This window comes from Capra hircus, chromosome 16 (genome assembly GCF_001704415.2).
Source record: "Capra hircus breed San Clemente chromosome 16, ASM170441v1, whole genome shotgun sequence".
In the NCBI taxonomy this organism is placed as follows: domain Eukaryota; kingdom Metazoa; phylum Chordata; class Mammalia; order Artiodactyla; family Bovidae; genus Capra; species Capra hircus.
Window position 1 is genome coordinate 19,713,922 of NC_030823.1, and position 26,424 is coordinate 19,740,345.

Sequence of the window (26,424 nt, forward strand, 5' to 3'; positions counted from 1 at the left end):
TCTCTACAACTCTGCCTTTTCAGTTTATAAGCTACCAAATAATTTTGCTCAAAAGAGTTACCCTTTAAATAATTTAAATATGGGTGACAGTAAGTGTACAGGAGGAAGAATTTCTAAGAGTAACTGATAACTACAGAAAATATATATGGCCAATAATACTCATACAGGTTTATTTTCATATATGCACCTAAATCATATAGTAGAAAATTAAAAAAAAAAAAACTTTTGTCTTACTCTGCTTCATATACTGAGTCAATTGCAAATTATGTATTGACTATTGACTCCAAGCATGACAAATTATATTCAATTGTGAGAGGCCAGTGGAGCATTTCTGAAAAGAGAAGGAATTCAAAATTTTCATTTGTGGCTTATCCATTCCTAAATAGATGTCATTTTTGTATAATGAAGAATAAATTATATATATGTGATTGTTAATGACATAGTTATTCATATCTCAATTTGCTGCATTTATTTTTTAAAGGGTCACCTTTTCTCTAAAGACTTTACGATCCCCCTACCCATGTAGAATTGATCACTCTCTTTTCTTATGTCCCTGTTTTACCATCAACATACTTCTGTTATAGAACCTGTAACAGTTTATCATCCTTACTAATTTACAGGCCTGTATCCACTCCCCACACACTGTACATCCCTTGGGGCCTGGATCCTATCTTCTTAGTCTTTGAATCTACAGTTCCTGGCTTATACTAGGTGTTTAAATAAATGGCCTGAATAAATCAATGAATATTGGCTCATGTTTTTTTAAACAAGGAGTAAAAACAAAAACAAAAACTGTTTGCTTCAAGTACTCTTTAAAAGACAAAAAATCATGTATAAGTCCCTTGGTGGCCTTGTTGGAAATTATTTAAGCCCTTACTGGGAGATCTTTAAGGCTTTTTTGAGTGCTTGATTAGGCTAGGTGGTGTAGGTAAACTGCACAGAGGAAGGTAATATTTGGTCAGTGTAATTCAAATGTGAATGGAAAGTCTCATGAGCTTTGGGACCTTGCCAAAGTGTTATAAGACTTACAGGCTTGGAGGAGGTCTGCTATGATATCTCCTGCTATTAGCACCCACACTGTGCCTGTACAAAACCCCTGCTGCTGATTTGCAGCTTGGCCAGTGACAGTCAATTAATACAGCAATAACTTGGTCAGTAAATTTTTATCTTAGCTCCCAGGGCCCTATTCCTCGTGTTTCTCCATGCGCCACTTTATTGCCTTTCTGGTCTTTAATTTGAATTTACTCCAGATTAGGGTTCTGCATTTCCTCCAGCATCTCGTCTACTCCACTGTGGGTCTCATTCAGATTTGTCCTCCAACATTTTCTTTTTCAGTTCTTGCTCTCTGAACAGCTTTTAGTATCTTATGCAAATGTCTGAGTTGATTCCTTTGCTCAACTTCTTTCTCTCTCTGGTTCATCTACATGTATGATAGTGTATCTTTTCACAGACTATAGAATTGACCCTCCATTTCAGATGCTAGTGAACCTTGACTTAAGCATTAGGGTGTCACCTCAGACCCTCCAAACAGGCGACTCAGAGAATCAGTGTTCTAATAATAGTACTAATATAAAGATGAACAGCAATATTACTTTATGTGTAGAAACACCACTTAAAAATACCCACATGTAGTTTTAAAAAAAGTGCTATTTAGTGGAATTGTTTCATCTGTCCTAAAGGTCTTTTACTTGTCCTTTTTCTCCAGTACTTTGATTTATAGTTTGTGACATCCAGAATTTTTTGCTTCTCTGTAGCTTTTGTTTACTCGCTAAACCCATCTAGAGGGAAGCCTATTGTATGAAATGGCACATATAGATAATTCTTCCATTTCTAGGGATACATCCATTTAGCCTCAACTGTGTCTTTGAGTCCCCATTTCTGCAATAGAATGGTTCCAGATTCTCATACTTACTACCCGAGCATGAATGGATATAGTAGATAACTTGGGTATACTTTAGTCAAACCAACTGCCAGTGAGAGCTATATGTCTCTGAGGAAAGAGCTTGCAATACCACATATTCCCAAATCTTAGTAAATGAGAACCATTGGTAAATAATAATGATGTGCACGTATGCTCAGTCACTTAGTTCTGTCTGACTGTTTGTGACACTATGGATTGTAGCCCACTGGGCTCCATGTCCATGGAATTTTCTAGGAGAGAATACTGGAATGGGTTGCCATTTCCTTTTTCAGGGGACCTTCCTGACCCAGGGATTGAACCCACGTCTCCTGTGGCTCTCACATTGACAGGCGGATTCTTTACCACTGCGCAACATTAAGACTTGGCAATTGCCTACCAGTTACTGCTCTCCAGGCACCTAAGTATTTTAAATATTTTAAACTATTTCCTGAAATGATCAACTCTCTTTTCTTTTTTTCAGTTGCTTGGTTGTGTCTAACTCTTTGCAAGGACATAGCAGCACACCAGGCTTTCCTGTCCATCACCAACTCCCAGAGCCTGCTCAAACTCACGTCCATTTAGCCAGTGATGCCATCCAACCATCTGATCCTCTGTTGTCCCCTTCTCCTGCCTTCAGTCTTTCCCAGCATCAGGGTCTTATTTTCTAATGAGTTTTCTCATCACATCAGGTGGCCAAAGTATTGGAGCTTCAGCTTTAGCATTAGACCTTCCAATGAATGTCCAGTATTGATTTCCTTTAGGGTTGACTAAAGGAATTGATTGGTTTGATCTCCTGCAGTCCAAGGGACTCTCAAGAGTCTTCTCCAATACCATAGTCCCAAAGCATCAATTCTTCAGCATTTAGCCTTCTTTATGGTCCGACTGCCATATCCATACATGACTACTGGAAAAACCATAGCTTTGACTAGATGGACCTTTGTTGGCAAAGTAATATCTCAGCTTTTTAATATTCTGCCTACGTTTGTCATAACTTTTCTTCCAAGGAGCAAGTGTCTTTTAATTTCATGGCTGTAGTCACCATCTGCAGTGATTTTGGAGCCCAAGAAAATCAAGTCTGTCACTATTTCCATTGTTTCCTGATCTATTTGCCATGAAGTACTTTGGCTACCTTATGCGAAGAGTTGACTCATTGGAAAAGACTCTGATGCTGGGAGGGATTGGGGGCAGGAGGAGAAGGGGACGACAGAGGATGAGATGGCTGGATGGGATCACTGACTCAGTGGACATGAGTCTGAGTGAACTCCGGGAGTTGATGATGGACAGGGAGGCCTGGCCTGCTGCGATTCATGGGGTTGCAAGCAGTCGGACACGACTGAGCAACTGAACTGAACTGAACTGAACTGAACTGAATGGGACCACTGACAAAATGTGGTTCACTAGGAAAGGGAATGGCAAACCACTTCAGTATTCTTGCCTTGAGAACCACATGAACAGTATGAAAAGGCAAAAAGATAGGACACTGAAAGATGAACTCCCCAGGTTGGTAGGTCACCAATATGCTACTGGAGATCAGTGGAGAAATAACTCCAAAAAGAATGAAGAGATGGAGCCAAAGCAAAAACAACACCCAGCTGTGGATGAGACTGGTGATGGAAGCAAGGTCTGATGCTGTAAAGAGCAATATTGCATAGGAACGTGGAATGTTAGGTTCATTAACTGAGGCAAATTGGAAGTGATCAAACAGGAGATGGCAAGAGTGAACGTCGACATTCTAGGAATCAGAGAACTAAAATGGACTGGAATGGGTGAATTTAACTCAGATGACCATTATATCTACTACTGTGGGCAAGAATCCCTTGGAAGAAATGGAGTAGCCATCATAGGCAACAAAAGAGTTCAAAATGCAGTACTTGGATGCAATTTCAAAAACCACAGAATGATCTCTGTTCATTTCCAAGGCAAACCATTCAATACCATGGTAATACAAGTCTATGCCCCGACCAGTAATGTAAAATAAGCTGAAGTTGAACAGTTCTATGAAGACCTACAAGACTTTTTAGAACTAACACCCAAAAAAGATATCCTTTTCATTATAGGGGACTGGAGTGCAATAGTAGGAAGTTAAGAAACACCAGGAGTAACAGGCAGATTTGGTGATGGAGTACAGAATGAAGCAGGGCAAAGGCTAATAGAGTTTTGCCAAGAGAACACACTGGTCATAGCAAACACCCTCTTCCAACAACACAAGAGAAGACTCTACACATGGACATCACCAGATGGTCAACACCGAAATCAGATTGATTATATTCTTTGCAGCCAAAGATGGAGAAGCTCTATACAGTCAGCAAAAACATGATCAGGAGCTGACTGTGGCTCAGATCATGAACTCCTTATTGCCAAATTCAGACTTCAAGTGAAGAAAGTAGAGAAAACCACTAGACCATTCAGGTATGACCTAAATCAAATCCCTTATGATTATGTAGTGGCAGTGAGAAATAGATTTAAGGGGCTACATCTGATAGATAGAGTGCCTGATGAACTATGGATGGAGGTTCATGACATTGTACAGGAGACAGGGATCAAGACCATTCCCAAGAAAAAGAAATGCAAAAAAGCAAAATGGCTGTCTGGGGAGGCCTTACAAATAGCTGTGAAAAGAAGAGAAGTGAAAAGCAAAGGAGAAAAGGAAAGATACAAGCATCTGAATACAGAGTTCAAAAGAATAGCAAGAAGAGATAAGAAAACCTTCCTCGTGATCAGTAGAAAGAAATAGAGGGAAACAATAGAATGGAAAGACTAGAGATCTCTTCAAGAAAATTAGAGATACCAAGGGACATTTCATGCAAAGATTGGCTCAATAAAGGACAGAAATGGTATGGACCTAACAGAACCAGAAGATATTGAGAAGAGGTGGCAAGAATACACAGAAGAACTGTACAAAAAAGATCTTCATGACCCAGATAATCACTGTGGTTTGATCACTTACCTAGAGCCAGACATCCTGGAATGTGAAGTCAAGTGGGCCTTAGGAAGCATCACTACGAACAAAGCTAGTAGAGGTGATAGAATTCCATTTGAGCTATTTCAAATCCTAAAACATGATGCTGTGAAAGTGCTGCGTTCAATATGCCAGCAAATGTGGAAAACTCAGCAATGGCCACAGGACTGGAAAAGGTCAGTTTTCATTCCGGTCCCAAAGAAAGGCAATGGCAAAGAACACTCAAACTAGTGCACAATGGACTCATCTCACACACTATAAAGTAATGCTCAAAATTCTCCAAGCCAGGCTTCAGCAATACGTGAACCGCGAACTTCCAAATGTTCAAGCTGGTTTTAGAAAAGGCAGAGGAACCAGAGGTCAAATTGCCAACATTGGCTGGATCATGGAAAAAGCAAGAGAGTTCCAGAAAAACATCTATTTCTGCTTTATTGACTATGCCAAACCCTTTGACTGTGTGGATCCCGATAAACTGTGGAAAATTCTGAAAGAGATGGGAATACCAGACCACCTGACCTGCCTCTTGAGAAATCTGTATGCAGGTCAGGAAGCAACAGTTAGAACTGGACATGAAACAACAGACTGGTTCCAAATAGGAAGAAGAGTACATTAAGGCTGTATATTGTCATCCTGCTTATTTAACTTCTATGCAGAGTACATCATGAGAAATGCTGGGCTGGAAGAAGCACAAGCTGGAATCAAGATTGCCGGGAGGAATCTCAATAACCTCAGATATGCAGATGACACCACCCTTATGGCAGAAATTGAAGAACTAAAACACCTCTTGATGAAAGTGAAAGAGGAGAGTGAAAATGTTGGCTTAAGACTCAACATTCAGAAAACGAAAATCACAGCATCTGGTCCCATCACTTCTTGGGAAATAGATGGGGAAACATTGGAAACAGTGTCAGATTTTATTTTGGGGGGCTCCAAAATAACTGTAGATGGTGACTGCAGCCATGAAATTAAAGGACGCTTACTTCTTGGCAGGAAAGTTATAAGCAACCTCGACAGCATATTAAAAGCAGAGACATTACTTTGCCAACCAAGGTCCATCTAGTCAAAGCTATGGTTTTTCCAATAGTCACGTATGGATGTGAGAGTTGGGTATAAAGATTCTGAGTGCTGAAGAATTGGTGCTTTTGAACTGTGGTCTTGGAAAAGACTCTTGAGAGTTCCTTGGACTGCAAGGAGATCCAACCAGTCCATCCTAAAGGAAATCAGTCCTGAATATTCATAGGAAGGACTGATACTGAAGCTGAAACTCCAGTACTTTGGCCACCTGATGTGAAGAACTGAGTCACTTGAAAAGACCCTGATGCTGGAGATGATTGAAGACAGGAGGAGAAGGGGACAGCAGAGGATGAGGTGGTTGGATGGCATCACCAACTCAATGGACATGAGTTTGAATAAACTCCAGGATTGGGTGATGGACAGGGAGGCCTGGTGTGCTGCAGTCCATTGGGTCACCAAGAGTCAGATACGACTGAGCGACTGAACTGAACTGACTGAATGGGACTAGATGCCAGGATCTTCTTTTTTTTTAATGTTGAGTTTCAAGCCAGCTTTTTCACTCTCCTCTTTCAGCTTCATCAAGATCCTCTTTAGTTCCTCTTCACTTTCTGACCAACTCTCTGGATATCATTATAATTCCACTTTGGAAGATGGGAAATTGGAAAGATATCCTCCCCAACATCACATAGCTAGTGACAGTGTTAGGAGCTGAACCCAGGAGGTTTGGTACCCACATTCCTGTTATATCTAGCCACTTATAGTCTTGCCTTTGCTTCTAGTCTTCCTCCCCTTTCTTCAAAAATCTGGATGAGAGCTATTATATGAACCCTAGACCAAGCTCTTAGGGAAATTTTATTACTTTCACTCTGGTAAACTGAACCCCTTCCCCTGATAATTCATGAATGTTTTTACGGTAGCACCTTCCATTCAGGGAATTCTAAATTTAGTGATAATTTGTAGAAAACTATGTTGAGACATCCCAGTTCAGTGTCACGTACTTCCCCTTGTAGGCTGAATTGGATGGCTTAGTATGAAAAACCTCACCTTATAAGTGAATATTTGAGCTGCAGTCTTCACATATTGCTATTGTTAACACAGAATTTGACATCCATCATAACCCCAGATTAAATACCATTCTTGATACAATTTAAAATGAATTTCTGTATAAGATGTTGCAAGATGCAGATCACATAGATTTTTGTGATCCAAAAATTGTAATTTGGTTGTATTTGAACCTCCACCTTGTCTGTTTTGGACTCTGAAAAATTAAGTAACAGAGGATTCCAACTTTGTTAAAACTTTAGAAGCCCCACCAAATAGTTATCGGGACTGCTATTCTTCAACTGCAGCTCTCTCTCTTATCCATTAACTCTTAGACTATACTGGTCTTCAATAAACTCAGCTTAATGAGGAGCCATAGTCTGGCACAGACTTTCAGTTCAGTTCAGTTCAGTCGCTTCGTAGTGTCTGACTCTTTGCGACCCCATGAATCGCAGCACGCCAGGCCTCCCTGTCCATCACCAACTCCCAGAGTTCACTCAGATTCACGTTCGTTGAGTCCGTGATGCCATCCAGCCATCTCATCCTCGGTCGTCCCCTTCTCCTCCTGCCCCCAATCCCTCCCAGCATCAAAGTCTTCTCCAATGAGTTAACTCTTCCCATGAGGTGGCCAAAGTACTGGAGTTTCAGCTTTAGCATCATTCCTTCCAAAGAAATCCCAGGGCTGATCTCCTTCAGAATGGACTGGTTGGATCTCCTTGCAGTCCAAGGGACTCTCAAGAGTCTTCTCCAACACCACAGTTCAAAAGCATCAATTCTTTGACGCTCAGCTTTCTTCACAGTCCAACTCTCACATCCATACATGACCACAGGAAAAACCATAGCCTTGACTAAACAGACCTTAGTCGGCAAAGTAATGTCTCTGCTTTTGAATGTGCTGTCTAGGTTGGTCATAACTTTTCTTCCAAGGAGTAAGCGTCTTTTAATTTCATGGCTGCAGTCACCATCTGCAGTGATTTTGGAGCCCAACAAAATAAAGTCTGACACTGTTTCCATTGTTTCCCCATCTATTTCCCATGAAGTGATGGGATCAGATGCCATGATCTTCATTTTCTGAATGTTGAGCTTTAAGCCAACTTTTTCACTCTCCTCTTGGCACAGACTTTGGAAGTTAGCAAAGGCAAACTGAGCGTTGTTGGTTCCTTGCAATACCTTTGAAAAGCCTCCTTTGGGTCATCTGATACATCTTGAGTTCTCATTTGTCTGTCTGTCTCTCCTTGGACAACCAGAATAATCTCATATGCATGCAGATTGTAAGAAGTGCTAATGTGTAGTATCTTGGAGATCTCTCTTCAAAAGTATGTTCCATTAGACTTTTCCCTCTTGCTTTCAAAGATCTGTGAGGAATGAAAACTGGTAATAATCTAAAACTTAGTAAGTTTTAAAGAACTACAGATATAAATAATTGTTTAAGGTAGAATTTCTTTTACCCTGGAAACCTTGTCCTTGTCCTCAATCAACCACATATACTTTCTTAATGGTGTTCATGGGCATCTGAACCTTTATTGTTGCAGTTGATTTAAATGATTTCACTTGAAATTAGTGCCTTAACACATTTTAGTTCAGATAGAAATCCTCACTGTAAGAAAAGTAAGAGCTGTAATAATAAGAGGGCCACTAGACTTAAAGATAAATTAAAACAATTAATTTTCAAAATAACCATAAATTTATTGGTTCTTTTATGTAATAAAAATTTTTGTTTACAAAAATCTAACTCAAAGCATCAATTGACCTTTTTCTTTTGTTTCCTTTTTGTGTCTAAAGTAGGAAAAAATATAAGGAAAGTTTATATTCTGTGGCTTTAATCAGAAAATGGTTAAATATATATCAGATATATAAGGATCCATCTCAATCTCCTAAACTATTTATAACCCTGCTTTCATATTTATACTTCTATGAAGTATTTATGTTTAGAATAATGACTCCAAAATCAGATAGAGATAAATAGATAAAATAATTCAGGGAGAAAATACTGATTCTCTGTTTAAAAAAAAATTTACTTGTTTATTTTCTTTATAGCTACACTGGGTCTTTGTGGCTGCATACGGGCCTTTTCCTGTTGTGGCGAGGGGAGGCTACTTCTAGTTGTGCGGTGCCAGTTTCTCATTGCAATGGTTTCTCTTGTTGTGGAGGATGGGCTCAAGGCACATGGGCTTCAGTAATTGCTGTCCATGGGCTCAGTTGCTGTGACTCACAGACTCTAGAGCACTGGCTCAACGGTTGTGGGCATGGGCTTAGTTGTCCTTCAGCATATCATATCTTCCTGGACTAAGGTTGGAAGCCATGACCCCTGCATTGGCAGAAAATTTTTTTATTATTGAGCAACCAGGGAAGCCCTGATGTTCTCCTACTTACTATATTATATGTTGGGTTCTAAGAATACAAAGCAAGTAAGACACAGTGTTATTCACATGGAAGAATCTATCCCAAAATATCGGCCTAAGGAATGAGGGGAAGGGATCCTCTAGATAAATCCTAGCTTTTGCTGGATGGTAGGCAGATTTAAATGTTCCATCCCCATGCAAAAAATTATTTCTTTCTCCCTCCTACTACTTCTGGTATCAATGTCTTGGTGAAATGATTAAAGAAATTTGTAGAGAAAAGAAGTACAAAGACCAGTAGAGTAGGGAAACAGAATATTAAAGAGAAGAAACTGCATATGAAATAATTATCCAAAATCTCCAGATAGCTAAAAACATCTAGTTAAAAATATATTTCTAGTTTAAAAACATGTCTATTTTTCTACATATTGACATGATAATATGGTGACATTGAGAATGAAAACTTTGATATTACTAGTTTTAAACACCCCGTCTTTCAAAATTTGGTAAACCCACTTTTTTGTTCCCACTGTATAGTCTTTTCAGACTGTTCAACATTCAAATAAGTAAAAGTAATGTTATGAATGAGAGTCCTGTTAACATGCTCTCATGTACAACTAGAGCTTTAGTCCTAGGCAGGTTATCATCAGTGAATTTGTCTTTCATATTTTGATTTTAATTTTAGGTGTGAAAATGTTTTTTCTCTCTTTTGACAACATTAAGATTACTATGAATTTTGAGGAATAATAATAAACCCAATGGAGGGAAAATATTTTCTATGAACAGATGGCTTTTGATATATCAAGGTTTTGCCATTTATTTTAGTGCTTAAAATAAACATTATTTATAAGACCACTTACATTTTGATGTTACTTAATGAGGAATATGCATCATTGATTTGACTAGCTTAAGAGGTCATTTAGAACTTGGCGGTTAACAAGCTGTAATCTGCTGAGCATGCAGTGACTTTGTTTAAAATTATCTATTCAGAGCTGATCAATGACAATAATTGTTTTATACCTATCACTTCTGAAAGTTGCTAATTACTTTGAAGGACATGAACACTAGCCCTTTTTTGGAAAACTGTAACCCACTCACCTTGAAATTAAGAAGAACATTATCAAAAATCATCTTGCCTCTTGAAAATATTTTGTTTTTTAAAAAATCAAATCTATTCACTGCTAAGTCGCTTCAGTCGTGTCCGACTCTGTGCGACCCCATAGACGGCAGCCCACCAGGCTCCCCCATCCCTGGGATTCTCTAGGCAAAAATACTGGAGTGGATTGCCATTTCCTTCTCCAGTGCATGAAAGTGAAAAGTGAAAATGAAGTCGCTCAGTCGTGTCTGACTCTTAGCAACCCCATGGGCTGCAGCCTACCAGGCTCCTCCGTCCATGGGATTTTCCAGGCAAGAGTACTGGAGTGGGGTGCCATTGCCTTCTCCAAGGCTATTCACTAGTACTGGGATAGCAACAGGAAATTTAGGCAAAATTTAAGATGATATTTGTTCCTATAGCAAGAAGTATAGTGGAACCCCAGCTATATTATATCTTATATCAATTGTTGTTCAGTCAGTAAGTCGTGTCTGACTCTTTTTGACCCCATGGACTGCAGCATGCCAGGCTTCACTGTTCTTTACCATCTCCTGGTGTTTGCTCAAACTCATGTCCATTAAATAAATATTGGTTAAACTGGACTTCCTCTAATGTAAAAAAAAAAAATACAATGCATATTAAATGAAAGGACATGTGCACACTCTTTCTCTTTATACAGTGCCTTCATCAGATATTTTAGTGGAAAGAGCCTGGTCTCTGGAATAAGACAGAGCAGAGTTTGTATCCCAGTTCTGCCATTTACTGTTTTACTGGTGATGCTGTGACCTCGATCACGTTACTTAACCTCAGTTTCTTTATTTTTAACATGGAGATCGTGCCCTATTCACAAGGATACCATGAAAATTAAGGCAGTTAGCATAATATCTAGAAAGGAATTGTAGCGTGATTTTGGGTGGATGTCTAGGGACTTAGGGCATTACGAGACTCTCTGAGAGTGCATTTGTGGACTCTGTGGATGTGGCTGGTGCTGTTTCTGGGGGTTGCTCCCTGTGGAGTGGGAAGGAGTCCATCCCAGGGGCTTCCTTTAGTTCTCTGGCTATGGGCACAGATTTTTCAGCCAGCTGCAGACTCTGTCCTTTCAGCTTCTCTCCAAGTGAAGCCCTTTTAGCTTCTCCCCACTACTCTGCCATGACCTAAACATAAACCACCATCTTTCCTTCTCAGGACTTCAGCATGCACCTTTTATGTTTTCTGACATCTAATCTTATTTAGAATTTAATGGTGTTTCTACGTAGTAGGTAGTCCACCCCTTAACACTGTTTGATATCCTAATATTTTTCCATGCTTCCTGAGTCATTTCTATTGCTGATGATGGATAGTCTATCAGCGCTTTTGTTTGTAAGTATTCCTGTGTTTAATATAATTATTACTGTATATGCAATAAAAGTAAGCTGAGATTCATGTGAAGCCATCCAACCAGCTATTAATGTATAACCTCAGGCATTTATTTAAGCTCTCTAAGCATCAATTTCCTCTTCTATCAAAGAAAGCTAATGATAATCTCCACCTCAGAATGATACTGTAATGATTAAGTTAAATAAGCCAGGAAAATAGTCATTATTTGCATGTATGATTTATATATGTATATGTATTCCAATAGATTATTCTTTTTCATTAGGGAAATGCTTTTTGTATCAATCCCTTCCATTTCTTTGCCAGCCATAATATGATGTTTGTCAAATTAGAGGAAGATAGTTTCTAAACTGGGCTTCCCTGGTGGCTCAGACGGTAAAATAGAACTCTAGAAAAATTAATTTTTCTTAATTTAGAGAATAAAGCTCTAAAATAAGATCATTTGAAAAATATTTAGAAAGGCACTGTTATGCTAGCATTGTTACGCTAGCTTATAACTCTACTTAGTTTTACTTTCCAGAACTAATTTCTCTATTTAATTGTTCTTACAGTATGAACAATAAGTGGTTTAGCATCTCTTCAATTATTTTAGTCATTCTTATACTAGGTGGTTGACTAAACATTTCTTCAAAGTCTTCACATTTAATATTTCAGATTGTAAAATACTTTTTAACTGGCCATATTTTAAAACAGAGAAAATAAGGGGATCACAATTCAAGTAAGACATTTTTTCCCTGTTTATTCATATAGATTCAGCATTCAAGTTATAAAGATTTTAAACTCAACATATTTAGCTTAAAAACCTTAGGCTTTTTGGATAAAACTCAGTGGACTAAAGTTCAGTCTCTTATTAGTCACTTTTTCTTATGGAAAAAAAAAGAGATGTTTAAAGATGTGTGTTCCTAGCCCAGCTAACTGTGCAAAACATTGGAAGGACTTCATATCCAAAGAATATTATTCATCATGTGTGTTATTAAGTCACTAAGTCATGTCCAACTCTGTGACCCCATGGAGTGCAGTGTGCCAGGCTTCCCCGTCCTTCATTATCTTCCAGAAAGTGAAGTCACTCAGTCATGTCCAACTCTTTGTGACCCCATGGACTGTAGCCCATCAGGCCTCTCCATCCATGGAATTTTCCATGGCCTGAGTACTGGAGTGGGTTGCCATTTCCTTCTCCAGGGGATCTTCCCTAGCCAGGGGTTGAACCCAGGACTCCCGCATTGCGGGCAGATGCTTAACCATCTGAGCCACCAGGGAGTTTGCTTAAACTCATGTCCATGGAGTCGGTGATGCCATCCAACCATCTCATCCTCTGTCACCCCCTTCTCCTCCTGCCCTCAATCTTTCCCAGCAACAGGATCTTTTCCAATTAGATGGCTCTTTGTATCAGGTGGCCAAAATATTGGAGTGTGTGAATAATTTATAAATATATGCAAATTACTTAAAAATTTTAAAGAATGAAGTTGAGTCTTTATGCAAGGCGAAGTCAACATTTTTTTCTAATTTTTTCTATTTCTTCTTCTTCTACTCCTTTAAAGAGGTTGAGGTATTTTGTACTACAGACTTTCGGTTTTCCACAAAATTAGGATCTACATATTAAAGTTTTGTTTTGAGTTTTTCTAATAGCAGTTATATTAGCAAACATAAAGCTTAAAGTGAGTGATTTTTCCTATGATTATTGGGGCTTTGAAGACATTTAGTAGCCCATTTAATAAGTATGTTCTTTAGATAGCAACATTCCTCATATCTAAAAATCTAGATACTTTAAACAAATATTTGTTCATTGAAAATTGCAGTTCCCCTTGTTCACAGTTCTGTATTGCAATGGTTTAGAGAACAGGCCCCCTGAAGTTCTAATTTGATTCTTAAATCCATCACTGATAGCTGTATAATTATGGGAAAACTGTACAATTATAATAGCTGTATAATTATGGGAAAACTGCATATTTTCCTTTTAGCAGTTTCTCATCTATAAATAAAGTGAAGAGAGTACTTATCTCATTGTTGTTCAGTCACTCAGTCATGTCTGACTCTTTTTCAACCTCATGGACTGTAGCCTGCCAGGCTCCTCTACCCATGGGATTCTCCAGGCAAGAATACTGGAGTGGGTTGCCGTTTCCTTCTCTATTTATCTCATAGGAATGGTCTGAAGATTAAATGTGTAAATACAAGCAAAATCCTTAGAATAGTGCCCCACATATAATAATAACTCAATAAATGTTAAATATTGTCATTGTTTAGCTCAGTTAAGTCACTCAATCATGTCCGACTCTTTGTGACCCCATGGACTGCAGCGCACCAGGCCTCCCTGTCTATTGCCAAGTCCCAGAGTTTACACAAACTCATGTCCATTGATTTGGTGATGCCATCTAACCATCTCAACCTCTGTTGTCCCCTTCTCCTCCTGCCTTCAATCATCCCCAGCATCCGGGTCTTTTCCAGTGAGTCAGTTCTTTGCATCAGGTAGCCAAAGAATTGGAGTTTCAGCTTCAGCATCAGTCCTTCCAATGAATATTCAGGAGTAATTTCCTTTAGGATGATCTGTTTGGATCTCCTTGCAGTCCAAGGGACTCTCAAGAGTCTTCTCCAACACCACAGCTCAAAAGCATCAATTCTTCTGCTCTCAGCTTTCTTTACAATCCAACTCTCACATCCATACACAACTACTGGAAAAACCATAGCTTTGACTAGATGGATCTTTGTTGGCAAAGTAATGTCTCTGCTTTTTAATATGCTGACTAGGTTGGTCATAACTTTTCTTCCAAAGAGCAAGTGTCTTTTAATTTCACGGCTGCAGTCACCATTTGCAGTGATGTAGTTAAAGAAGAATTAAAATGTGATGATGAAGGTACAGGAAAAGGCAATGGCGACCCACTCCAGTACTCTTGCCTGGAAAATCCCATGGACGGAGGAGCCTGGTAGGCTGCAGTCCATGGGGTCACACAGAGTCGGACAGGACTGAAGCGACTTAACAGCAGATGAAGGTACAAGAAAACATTTTCTTTAAAGATTTTGATACAACTGTATTTAAAAAGTCCATTAAAAACATTGATTTCAATGAGACAAAATACAATCTTCCAGCCAGTTGGTTATTAAAAAAATAAAAAATCCATCTGGTGAGGAAGTGAAAGTGGTAGGAATCAGTAAAGCAAAGTTTTGATCTTTCAATACTTAATTTCACACCCAGTATTTTTAAAACCACTATAAATGTTATAAAATAAATTATAGTAACCTTGAGTATGTTTTTGTCTTTATAATATTTTATTATAAATATATGCATAAACCTATATTTGCAACTATATATACTGTTATTGGAAAAGGAAATGGCAACCCATTCCATTATTCTTGCCTGGAAATCCCATGGACAGAGGAGCCTGATGGGCTACAGTCCATGGGGTCGAAAAAGAAACACAATTAGCAACTACACAACAAACTGTTACATTTGTGTGTGTGCGTCTCAGTCATGGCCGACTGTGACTCCATGGACTGCAGCTCGCCAGGCTCCTCTGTCTATGGGGATTCTCCAGGCAAGAATACTGGAGGGGGTTGTCATACATTTGTCCAGGGTATCTTCTCAACCCAGGGATTGAACCCAGGTCTCCCTACACTGCAGGTGGATTCTTTACAATAGTAGAAAAGCCTAAGAATTTATTTGATAAGATTTAATCATCATTCATCATTAACTTGATTTTGAAGAACTATTAATTTTTTTTTTTTCTGAAAATGTTCACTGACATATTTTATCTTTTTATTTACACCAATAGATTCAGAGGCGATGGCGGGGGTATAAGATCCGGAAATACTGCTTTAATTATTATTATTTGAAGGAGTACCTGAAAGCTGTTTCTGAGACCAACGATGCAATTAGGTGAGTAGAATGATCACCAGTCCATTAGTGACATTTTAGAAAGGTTACTCTGTGGGTGTGGATCATTATCAGACTTAGGAATAGTTTCTTTAAAGCTAAGTGATATTTTAGGCACAAATTTATTGATGAGATAGAGATTTTTTTCTTTTTATCTTATCCATTTATGGCTGTTGTATTTTTAAATATCTTGTACTTTTGACTGTAAATTACATGTCTATGTGTATAGCAGGCCTGTCTTGTACTATGCAAATAGCTTAGTAAAATTACCTCCTTTTGAAATGGATTTATCCGTAAATAATTACATAGATGAAGCCTTATGTACGACAATCCTCAAAACATGTTCAGTGTCAAGAACTTGCCTCTCAAAGAATATATTACGGAACACATTAAAATGGACTGCTTTACTGTCAGTTTTCATTTCTTTAAGCACATAGAAAACACCTGAATTTAGGCCTTAGGACGATGTCTTCTATAGGTTTTAAGTTATTGTAACACTGTTCAATCATCTTTACCAAAGTTCTGCGTAGTAAGTTTTCACATTTCTTCAAAAATAGCCAGTCTTTTCTTCTTATAATATTGCCCCATTCTAGTAACTTAGAAGTGACATACGTTTATAATAGATTTAGGTAAAAAGGAAATAGTGATGAATCATAGTTGGCATTTATGTAGTAGTTTTACTTTCAGTTTTCACATACATTATCTCATTTTACTCTTAATATTTTTTAGACTAGAGAAAACAGTCAATATTAAGTTGTTAAGACAAAGATGTTGTCTGATACCTTACAATCATATATATCAGAAGAAAAATCTGGAAACTCTCTTCCCAAATTTTAACTTTCTTCCATATATGTGGGTATAAAAGGGTCTGGTCTTTGAAGATTAAGTATGGGGAATTTGTAAAATTGATATCTTTGGAAGCAGCAATAAAGATTTGGGAAGGTTGGAATAGGGTTTAGTTAATGAGAGAACTTGGAAACATGTGGGCCACAGGGGCTGATATTTAATTTCTTCCTGTGTGTAAGTCACTCAGTCATGTCCAACTCTTTGTGACCCCATTGACTGTAGCCTGCCAGGCTCCTCTGTCTGTGGAATTCTCTAGGCAAGAATACTGGAGTGGGTTGCCATTCCCTTCTCCAGGTATCTTTCCGATGCAGGAATTGAATCCAGGTCTCCTGCATTGCAGGTGGATTCTTGACTGCCTGAGCCACCAGGGAAGCCCCTTAATTTCTATCTAAGAAGTCCAGATTCTAGAGATGAGCTGGCTATCTGTAAATGGCATACTTGAGCTTGTCAGGAGAAAAGAGCTAGTGGAAAATGCAAGAGGGAGAATTTGAGCAGTACTGGGCCTGAATGAGGCAAGGGGATCTTGCCTCAATCTTAAGGCACCCAGGATTAAGGAGGCATTTACTGTCAAGGTCACGAGGTGCCAATCTTGCACTTTCTCAACCCTGTAAGTGTATCCTTAAATGTATTTTTGAAGCAGGTCTTGTTTGCTTCACACAAGTCCTATCCCTGAATGGGAGAAGATCCTCAAAGAGACAAATATGTGGAAGGTGATTTTAGAAAGGCCTGTTTCTTCTGTTCAGTAGATATTTCAATTTATCCTTGTTTTGTTCCTCATTTTACAGAGAATGTCTCTAGTCACTAGAGAGTCTGGTGCATCCATGATGGCAATTTAGTTTAGCCTCATATTCTGTATCATAATACTGACTTATTTTATTTCTGCCTTAGTTATTGTTGTTCAGTTACCAAGTCGTGACCGACTCTTTGTGACTCCATGGACTGTGGCACCCCAGACCTCTTTGTCCCCCACCATCTTTGTCCCTCACCATTCCTACCTCAGAGGCCGCATGTTTTTAGGTGTATATTTTCCATCAGTGATTAGTTTCCTAATCATTTACCCCCTCTTTGTTCTTGTATTTATTGAAAGAATATTTATAGCTTCTTTGTTGTTGCTGTCATCATTGTTATTTTTATCTGGAAATGGGTATGGTAAAAAGATAGTGTAGGGGAAGGGCCAAGGCCGTGGTCTAGGAAGGGTGAGAGGTCCCTGTGGCTCACAGTACAGCCCTACATGATATGTATCTCCGTGTATGTAAACTGGCTTAGCTTTTCTGTTCATTTTAAGTTGACAGTGATTGGGAGTTATAGGACTGCTGATTGCGTTTAAACCCTCTTTTCTTCGAGATCTGTGGCATAGATGGCATTTCTGTGCCTCTCGTCACTTAGTCCTACCTCCTCTGCTTGTCTCTGGTCTAGTTCATGGAATTAGCCATAGCCACACTTTGCTCCACAGTCTTGTTCTCTTGGGTAAGGTGGGCAGTGCTATTTTTCTCATCAGGATATGCCACCTAGTCTTAAGAATTTTGCACCTGGCCCATCTGTCTGATGTCTGCATCTTTAAGTATCTTATCTCTATAATATTTCCAATCCTAGATGAATTTTCACTATTCTTGCTGGCACTTCTTCATATACATGTATTATTACAAGTGCTTCCTGATTTTATTGATGATAAAATTGTATTTTGTATTTCTTATTGCCTTTTTTTATTTTATAGAAGTTTAAGAGAGAAGTGAGTAGAGATAATCTTACTCTATCTCAAAGATGAAAATATATCGTTAACTTTTTATTGTAAATCACAGTATTTTTCCTTTCTGTTACATCAATAATTTTATAAATGCAGTAAAAATGTGGCATTGTGTAGAACAGAGGAACATCCGTGGCAGAAGTGTTTGGTGTAGGTCACTACACCAGTGGAATGGAAGCTGGGGATTCAGGTTGCTTCTCAGAGGCCATGAACCTAAGCCCTGAAGTTTGTGTAGAAGTTATGATATTAATACATGACATTTGACTGAGGTTAGTTCATGGAGCATAATGGAAGGATTGGGTAGGGATAAATATAGAAGGGACCATACCACACTAGGGCATTTTAGGCCACATTGAAGATTGGAGTGGACTTCCTTTTTAAGAAGAGCAGTGGCATGATTATAACTGTGTTTTGGCATGCACGTTCAATTGCATTGTTCATAATACATTTAAATAGTCTGGTAAGTTTTAAAATCACCAATCAGGATGTTAATTTTGCTGAGAGAAAGTTTTCTTCTTTTTCACAGGAGAATATGCAACGTTTGGGGGAGGATTGTAACTTTATTCTATTTTTCATAGAAAATCATTGGAATCAGAACTTTACCCTTTTCCATCACAACAAATTCCACCCGAAGCAACTTAAAACAGTACACATTCATGGACCTCATCATTTTGTCCAGCAGGAATCTGAGAGGGACTTTACTCTAGGCCTCAGCTCTCATGAGGTTACCCTCTTATTCCCAGCCAGAGCTGGGGTCTCATATGGAGGTTCAACTGGGGAATGATCCACTTCCAAGTTCACTCACATGGGCCTCAATTCCTCTGCCTGCTGGCCACTGGCATCCCTGTTTCTTGCTCTGTGGACCTCTCTCTCCATAGGACAGCTTATAACTTGGAAATTGGCTTCCCTCAGAGCAAGTGAATAAGAGAACAGGAGAAATAGCCAAGATGAGAGCCATGCTCTTTTGATAACCTAATGTCAGAAGGGACATCTCATCACTTATGCTGTGTTCCTGTTCATTTAAACCAAGAGACTAGGTTCATCCCACTCAAGGAGGAGGACTGCACAAAGGATGAATTCCGGAATGGGGACTGTAGGAAACCACTTTAGAGGATACTTTCCGTATACAGTGACTTGCATGTGGTATTTGTTCAGTCAGCATACTGATTTTCAGCATTTGCCTAGGACAAAAGTTACTTTACATTTACTTAGGGCAATATTTTTATGTGATGCGTTTTCAAGATTATATTTTAGACTTGGCTATTGCATCAAAGCAATTATGATATAGCCCAATTACTTAAACCAGCAAGCATTAAAATGTGTAGTTTCTGGATTTCAAATGCATTCCTCTGTTTTGGGGCAAGGTAAAATCATTTACAGAAAATAAATTGGTAAAATATAGTCTGTATCAAAATATGTTTTGCATTTGAATTGTGTTACACAATTCAAGACCAGACAACACTGGACTTAACTTCATCTGCTCTTTCATTAGTAGAAATAGTTTAACTATTTTATAGTTAATAGTAAAAAAATAAATATATTTGTACATATACAAGAACATACTTTTATAACCAAGGTGGACCTATCACAAAGATAAATGGAATTGATTAATTTAAGGCTGAATTTGCATTTGGTAGACATGTTTCTTTATAATATCTAGCTGTATATGCAAAAATTGCCCCAGGTTATGAATGAGAAAATTACATAATGAAATTAAAAATTAGCAACAGAGTTACAGATTGGTAGCATTAATAAAACATTATTAACTTCAAGTACAGAAACTGACTTTTTTTGAAATTCAAGCTAAAAATAATATATTCTCCCAACTTTAATGCTTCAGTGTACTTGTTGGTTGCTAATAGTGCACAGCAATAGGTCTGTTTTAAATATAAATTTGTGATACATCAAAAGAAATTAGTTTTTCAGCATGTTGATTTTCTTAACTTTTTTCTGTGTTCATTTTCTTGTTTCTGTTTTCTTTTATTCTGTCTTCATGTGGTTCTTATTGGCTGGATGTTGAACCTACAAGAGTTACGCATTGAGTCTCTTAAACTTCTCTGTCCCCTCCTTCACCCTGGGCCTCTACCTCTCCCATTCTATTTTTATGAGAGATTTCCTTCCTACCCTTCTAATGAAATTTTGATGAATATTTTAGCCATAGTTTTTTAACTTTCATGAAATATTTCTACTAGTATGTTCATTTCTTTTTTGTAGCATTCTGTTTTAAGTAATAAAATATATCATATTTCTCAGTTCTTATTTTATTAATAAAATATCTCATATTTCTCTAAAATACTGGGGCACATTGAGTCTTGGCAGGAGGCAAAATTCACCTCAGGATTTATTCCTCACATAGTGTTAAAAATATAGCTCATTCACTTCATTGTACAGCAGAAACTAACACAATATTGTAAAGCAACTATACTCCAATAAAACAAAAAGCAAGATTAAATCTCTCAAACTGCTAAAAAAAAAAGAAGAAGAAGAAGAAGAAAAAGAGGGAACTTGCAGAGATGTGAACAAGGTGAAGGCTCAGAAAAGTTTTAGGCTCCAGAGTGCACCCACAGTGAGACTTTGCTACTGCCAGGGTGGAAGAATTAAAGGAAGAAGTAGCTTTAATGGTTATAGTGAGAGCCAAGGAGAAGTTTATAGCTCCTACCCCTGGCCATGACCTTTTTATTACTTGCAGAGAAATTCAGTTATTTCCAGGAATTCAGCTATTGCCTCTCCTCACCAAGAGAGAGAGGGAAATGAAGAAGAAATACCACTAACTTCTTCCTCCTGAACACTAGTGTTTTGTCAGACTAAACCCATCTGGAAGGACTTCCTTGGTTGTTCACTGGTTAAGACTCCATGCTTCCAGTTCAGAGGGTGAGGGTTCAGTCCTTAGGTGGGGAAGTTCCACATGCCGCATGGTACAGCCAAAGAAAACCCCAGAAACAAACAAACAAACAACTTAACCCATCTGGAAACCTGCCAAAGTGATACAGTTTGCAGGACTTGGTCCCAGGGCAGGGCACAGAAGTATGTAGAATGCATTGGAGGTGCGGCAGTGAAAAATAATCAGCACAGAGAATAATTCAAGTTCAGAGGTGCACTTTTATGCAGTCTCTGTGTTATTGATTTTCTCCAGGGTGTTGTTCTTTTAACTGGTTATTTTCATCTTCTCTTCTATGTTGGAGCCTTTCTTTATGCAATCGGCAATCTTCCCCTATTAGTTTACACATGCTCGTGGGAAACTGGAGTGCCAGTTTATGGACATACATGTACAGATCTTGTTGACTGGCAGGCTTCACTTGCTTTTACAAGAAAGCTGTCCCATTTCAATGTGGTGTGGGGTTGGGGGTGATACTCAAATGCCAGTGTGTAGAGGTCCTTCTTTTAGGCTAGTTACTTTCCCCAAAGAAGAAATTTCTGATACTCTATCAAGGGAGACAAAGCTATAGCTGCATTTGAGTGAACTGTAGAAGAGTGGCCTTTACTTCACACCTGCTAATGACCACTCTGAATCCTATGCCTTTTCTCTCATTTTTTCAGAGAGCACACTTTTGGTCCCTTACCTAGGACAGCAGTCTCCAGCCTTTCTGGTACGAGAGACCAATTTCTTGGAAGACAATTTTTCCAGGGATGGAGGTACAGGGGTTGAGGGAAGAGTAGTTCAGGTGGTAATGCAAGCGATGGGGAGAAAGTCATGGGAAGCAACAGATGTAGCTCCACCATTACGAGTCCATGGCCTGGGAGTTGGGGACCCCTGACCCAAGTGATTGAAACCAGGATGCCACCATTCTCTGCACATACATGTTAAAAACACACACAAAAGTGTGTGACCATTGTGGCTGTGTACCTCAAGTTTGAGTTGCTAAATCATAGCAGAACTGAGATGGGATTCTAGATCTTATGGCCTCATAAATGGTGTTCTTTTCAGTATATTATACTATTTGGATATACACAAAATGAATAAAATTATAGAAAAATCTTAGAAAAGTTTCTCAGTTGGACTATGTTTGATGCATAGTGTTTAATTCTGGATGCCGCTATGTATGTTGAATGTTGACCCCAAAATCTGCATCCAACAGAAAGCAACCAGGAATCTAAGGGATTTAGAAATCATCAAGAGTTGGAGTTCTGAGACTGGAGAACATTATATCTAAAGGAAGGCATAATGTCAGCCTACAAATTTTAAAGAACCGTCATGTAGTACATTTATCAAAAAGGAAAAATTTAAGAAAAAGTGGGTAGAAAGCCTGTGTGCAACAATGAAGACCCAGTGCAGCCATAAATAAATAAATAAAAATTATATAAAAATGAATAGATTTGCATTCAACATGAAAAAGATATTTCCAATAATTAGATACTACTCAATAATAGACTGACTTACTGACTTGTGAGATACAAAATATTCCAACAGAAGGATTCATCTTAAGTGCCAGGTGCACATTTGTGTAGAAAAAAATCTCTGCATTTGATGACAAGCTAGAAGATTCCCAATCTCCTTTTAAATCTGAGATCATTTGCTTCATATGATAATAAATATGTTTAGAAGGAAACAAATCTATATATTTGCCACAAAACTCAAAGCACTTTTAATTCCATAAAAATGCTAGGGAAATTTAAATAAGACTAATCTAAAGCATAAGGCGTTCATAGGAAAGTATATTGTATTAAAGTATCATTTACCATGACTAAGACAGATATAATAATAGGTATAAATAAAGATTTTGTATATACACATTATATCATAGTTATGTATTTTAAATCCTTAATTTATCTAAAAGTTAATAGTGCTCTAACCTAACTATCATGAAATTTTAAAAAAATTTGTAATACTAAAAGATACTTTTGAAATAACTTGTATATTCCTGAAGCATAAAGGTTGTTTTGTTTTCCCAGAGCTAGAAAAGGTTGTCTCAGAGTGGCAACACCCCCACAAATCACTAGTACTGGAGAAGAATGACTAATGTATTTATCATTAATATGACCATTATTCCAATTTTAATATTATATTTAAGATTCTTATATTCATTGATCAGTCAGTCAGTTCAGTTGCTCAGTCATGTCCTATATTCATTGATACACTTACCAAAATGCCAGATTGGGTGGGAGAGTCCCTGTAGGCTCAGATGGTAAAGCATCTGCCTGCAACCCGGGAGACCCGGGTTCAATCCCTGGGTCAGGAAGATCCCCTGGAGAAGGAAATGGCAACCCACTCCAGTACTCATGCCTGGAAAATTCCATGGATGGAGAAGCCTGGTGGGCTACAGTCCATGGGGTCACGAAGAGTCGGAGATGACTGAGTGACTTCACTTTCTTTCTAAGGCTATTAAAAGCCTATCAGCTTTTTCTGATCTGGGTGGGGCTGATGAAACAAGACGTTGATGAGAATACCCTCCAGCGCTTCCAAGGTTCCTAGGCTGCTCTTCCAAACTGGCATTAACTGGCCTGTTTTCTCGGTCCCCTTGGTTAATCTGGAATCCATACAGCCACATGCTTAACTGAGTTTATTACACTCTGACTTTCTGTCCTTGGTCCTTTGCTGTTCTTTTTGTGTGAACAACTTCCTGTTGAACTCTAAGAAATTCTCTTAGATCTTAAAATTGACAGTTCCTCTCTGTTTCATAATATTTATATCAATATTTGTGTTAAATATTATCCATGTAATCTGCTGATTTGAATTTGTTTTCAAGGATAAAGCCAAAAAACAAAACCTTGAGTGATTTTTATAAATGTGCATCTAGTGTTTAGGAAACTGAATTCAGAAGATTTGAACATAGTTTCTCATCCTTATAATGGTTATCTGTAAACCCCAGTATGGCCACCCTGATTGTCTTTGAGTGATCTGACTCTGGCAGGAAATCATACAGAGTCTACAAATGCATTATGCTAATGACAAAACTGAAGAACATTGAGATTGCTTAACATTCTGCATCAAGGAAGCACAGTACTAGATTTCTGCTACTTTGAAGTTGAAGGCTTTTTAAAACTAGTCTGGCAGCACATTTTCAGTTGTGCTTTAATTAACAGAGAAATACAAACACGAAGAAAATCAGCCTGTCCTTTCAGACCAATAACAAGTGTAGGCCCCCAGAATCAAAGCCAGAACTCCTAAAGTGAAAATATCAGTTAAGGTAGTGTTGGTATTTGCCCCCCTTTTGCTGTCACATATGGATTCTCCAGAACTTTCACTAACTTTATTAGAAAGTCAGAATTAATATTAAGTGGGGAAACTACTAATGAACACACTAAGAATCTGGAGTCTGTCTACTCTATCAATATGCCATACATGCTTGATAATAATAACTTCCTCTTTAAAGACATGTACAGTATAGACAAAAGTCATTATAACTGAGTAGCTGCTTAAATGTTGCAAACATAAATGAAAGAAATACTTTATAAGATTCATCAAAAATTTCTGGCTGTTGATATATCATGCTGCTGCTGCTGCTGCTAAGTCGCTTAAGTCGTGTCTGACTCTGTGCGACCCCATAGACGGCAGCCTACCAGGCTCCCCCGTCCCTGGGATTCTCCAGGCAAGAATCATATTTATGTGTATTTAGTAAATAACAATAAGATTGACTGAAAAAGGTCAGTTTTCATTCTAATCCCAAAGAAAGGCAATGCCAAAGAATGCTCAAAACTACTGCACAATTGCACTCATCTCACACACTGGCGAAGGCAATGGCACCCCACTCCAGTACTCTTGCCTGGAAAATCTCATGGGCGGAAGAACCTGGTGGGCTGCAGTACATGGGGTCGCGAAGAATCGGACGACTGAGCGCCTTCACTTTCACTTTTCACTTTCATGCATTAGAGAAGGAAATGGCAACCCACTCCAGTGTTCTTGCCTGGAGAATCCCAGGGACAGCGGAGCCTCGTGGGCTGCCGTCTATGGGGTCGCACAGAGTCGGACACGACTGAAGTGACTTAGCTGCACTAAGCAGCACACACTAATAAAGTAATCCTCAACATTCTCCAAGCCAGGCTTCAGCAAACGTGAACCGTGAACTTCCAGATGATCACGCTGGTTTTAGAAAAGGCAGAGGAACCAGCGATCAAATTGTCAACATCCGCTGGATCATCGAAAAAGCAAGAGAGTTCCAGAAAAACATCTATTTCTGCTTTATTGACTATGCCAAAGCCTTTGACTGTGTGGATCACAATACACTGTGGAAGATTCTGAGACAGACTGGAATATGAGACCACCTGACCTGCCTCTTGAGAAACCTGTATGCAGGTCAGGAAGCAACAGTTAGAACTGGACATGGAACAACAGACTGGTTCCAAATAGGAAAAGGAGTGCGTCAAGGCTGTATATTGTCACCCTGCTTAGTTAACTTCTATGCAGAGTACATCGTGAGAAATGCTGGGCTGGAAGAAGCACAAGCTGGAATCAAGATTGTCAGGAGAAATATCAATAATCTCAGATATGCAGATGACACCACTCTTATGTCAGAAAGTGAAGAGGAAGTAAAAAGCCTCTTGATGAAATTGAAAGAGGAGAGTAAAAAAGTTGGCTTAAAGCTAAACATTCAGAAAACTAAGATCATGGCACCCGGTCCCATCATTTCCTGGCAAATAGATGAGGAAACGGTGGCTGACTTTATTTTTCTGGCCTCCAAAATCACTGCAGATGGTTACTGCAGCCATAAAATTAGAAGACGCTTACTCCTTGGAGTAAGGAACTGGCGACCCACTCCAGTACTCTTGCCTGGAAAATCCCATGGACAGAGGAGCCTGGTAGGCTGCAGTTCAGGGGTTCGCTAAGAGTTGCACAAGACTGAGTGACTTCACTTTCACTTTATTCCTTGGAAGGAAAGTTATAACCAACCTAGACAGCATATTAAAAAGCAGAGACATTACTTTGCCAACAAAGCTCCGTCTAGTCAAGGTTATGGGTTTTCCAGTGGGCATGTATGGATGTGAGAGTTGAACTATAAAAAAAGCTGAGCACCAAAGAATTGATGCTTTTTAACTGTGGTGTCTTGAACTGTGGGCTTCCCTGGTGGTGCAAAGGTTAAAGCGTCTGCCTGCAATGTGGGAGACCTGGGTTCAATCCCTGGGTCGGGAAGATCCCCTGGAGAAGGAAATGGCAACCCACTCCAGTATTCTTGCCTGGAGAATCCCATGGATGGAGGAGCTTGGTGGGTTACAGTCCACTGGTGGCAAAGAGTCGGACACGACTGAGCGACTTCACTTTCACTTTCACTACTCATGTATGGATGTGAGAGCTGGACTATAAAGAAAGTTGAGTG

The 26,424-nt window shown here is 38.8% G+C and overlaps 1 protein-coding gene across 1 annotated transcript in view; it reads left to right on the plus strand.

The window, feature by feature from the left end:
- The window catches only part of SPATA17 (spermatogenesis associated 17), a 203,092-nt gene that overhangs the window by 26,151 nt on the left and 150,517 nt on the right, over positions 1–26,424 (plus strand). Inside the window, exon 5 of the mRNA XM_018059937.1 lies at positions 15,485–15,588. Within this exon, the coding sequence (XP_017915426.1) occupies positions 15,485–15,588 (104 nt within the window). The remainder of the gene's footprint in view (positions 1–15,484; positions 15,589–26,424) is intronic.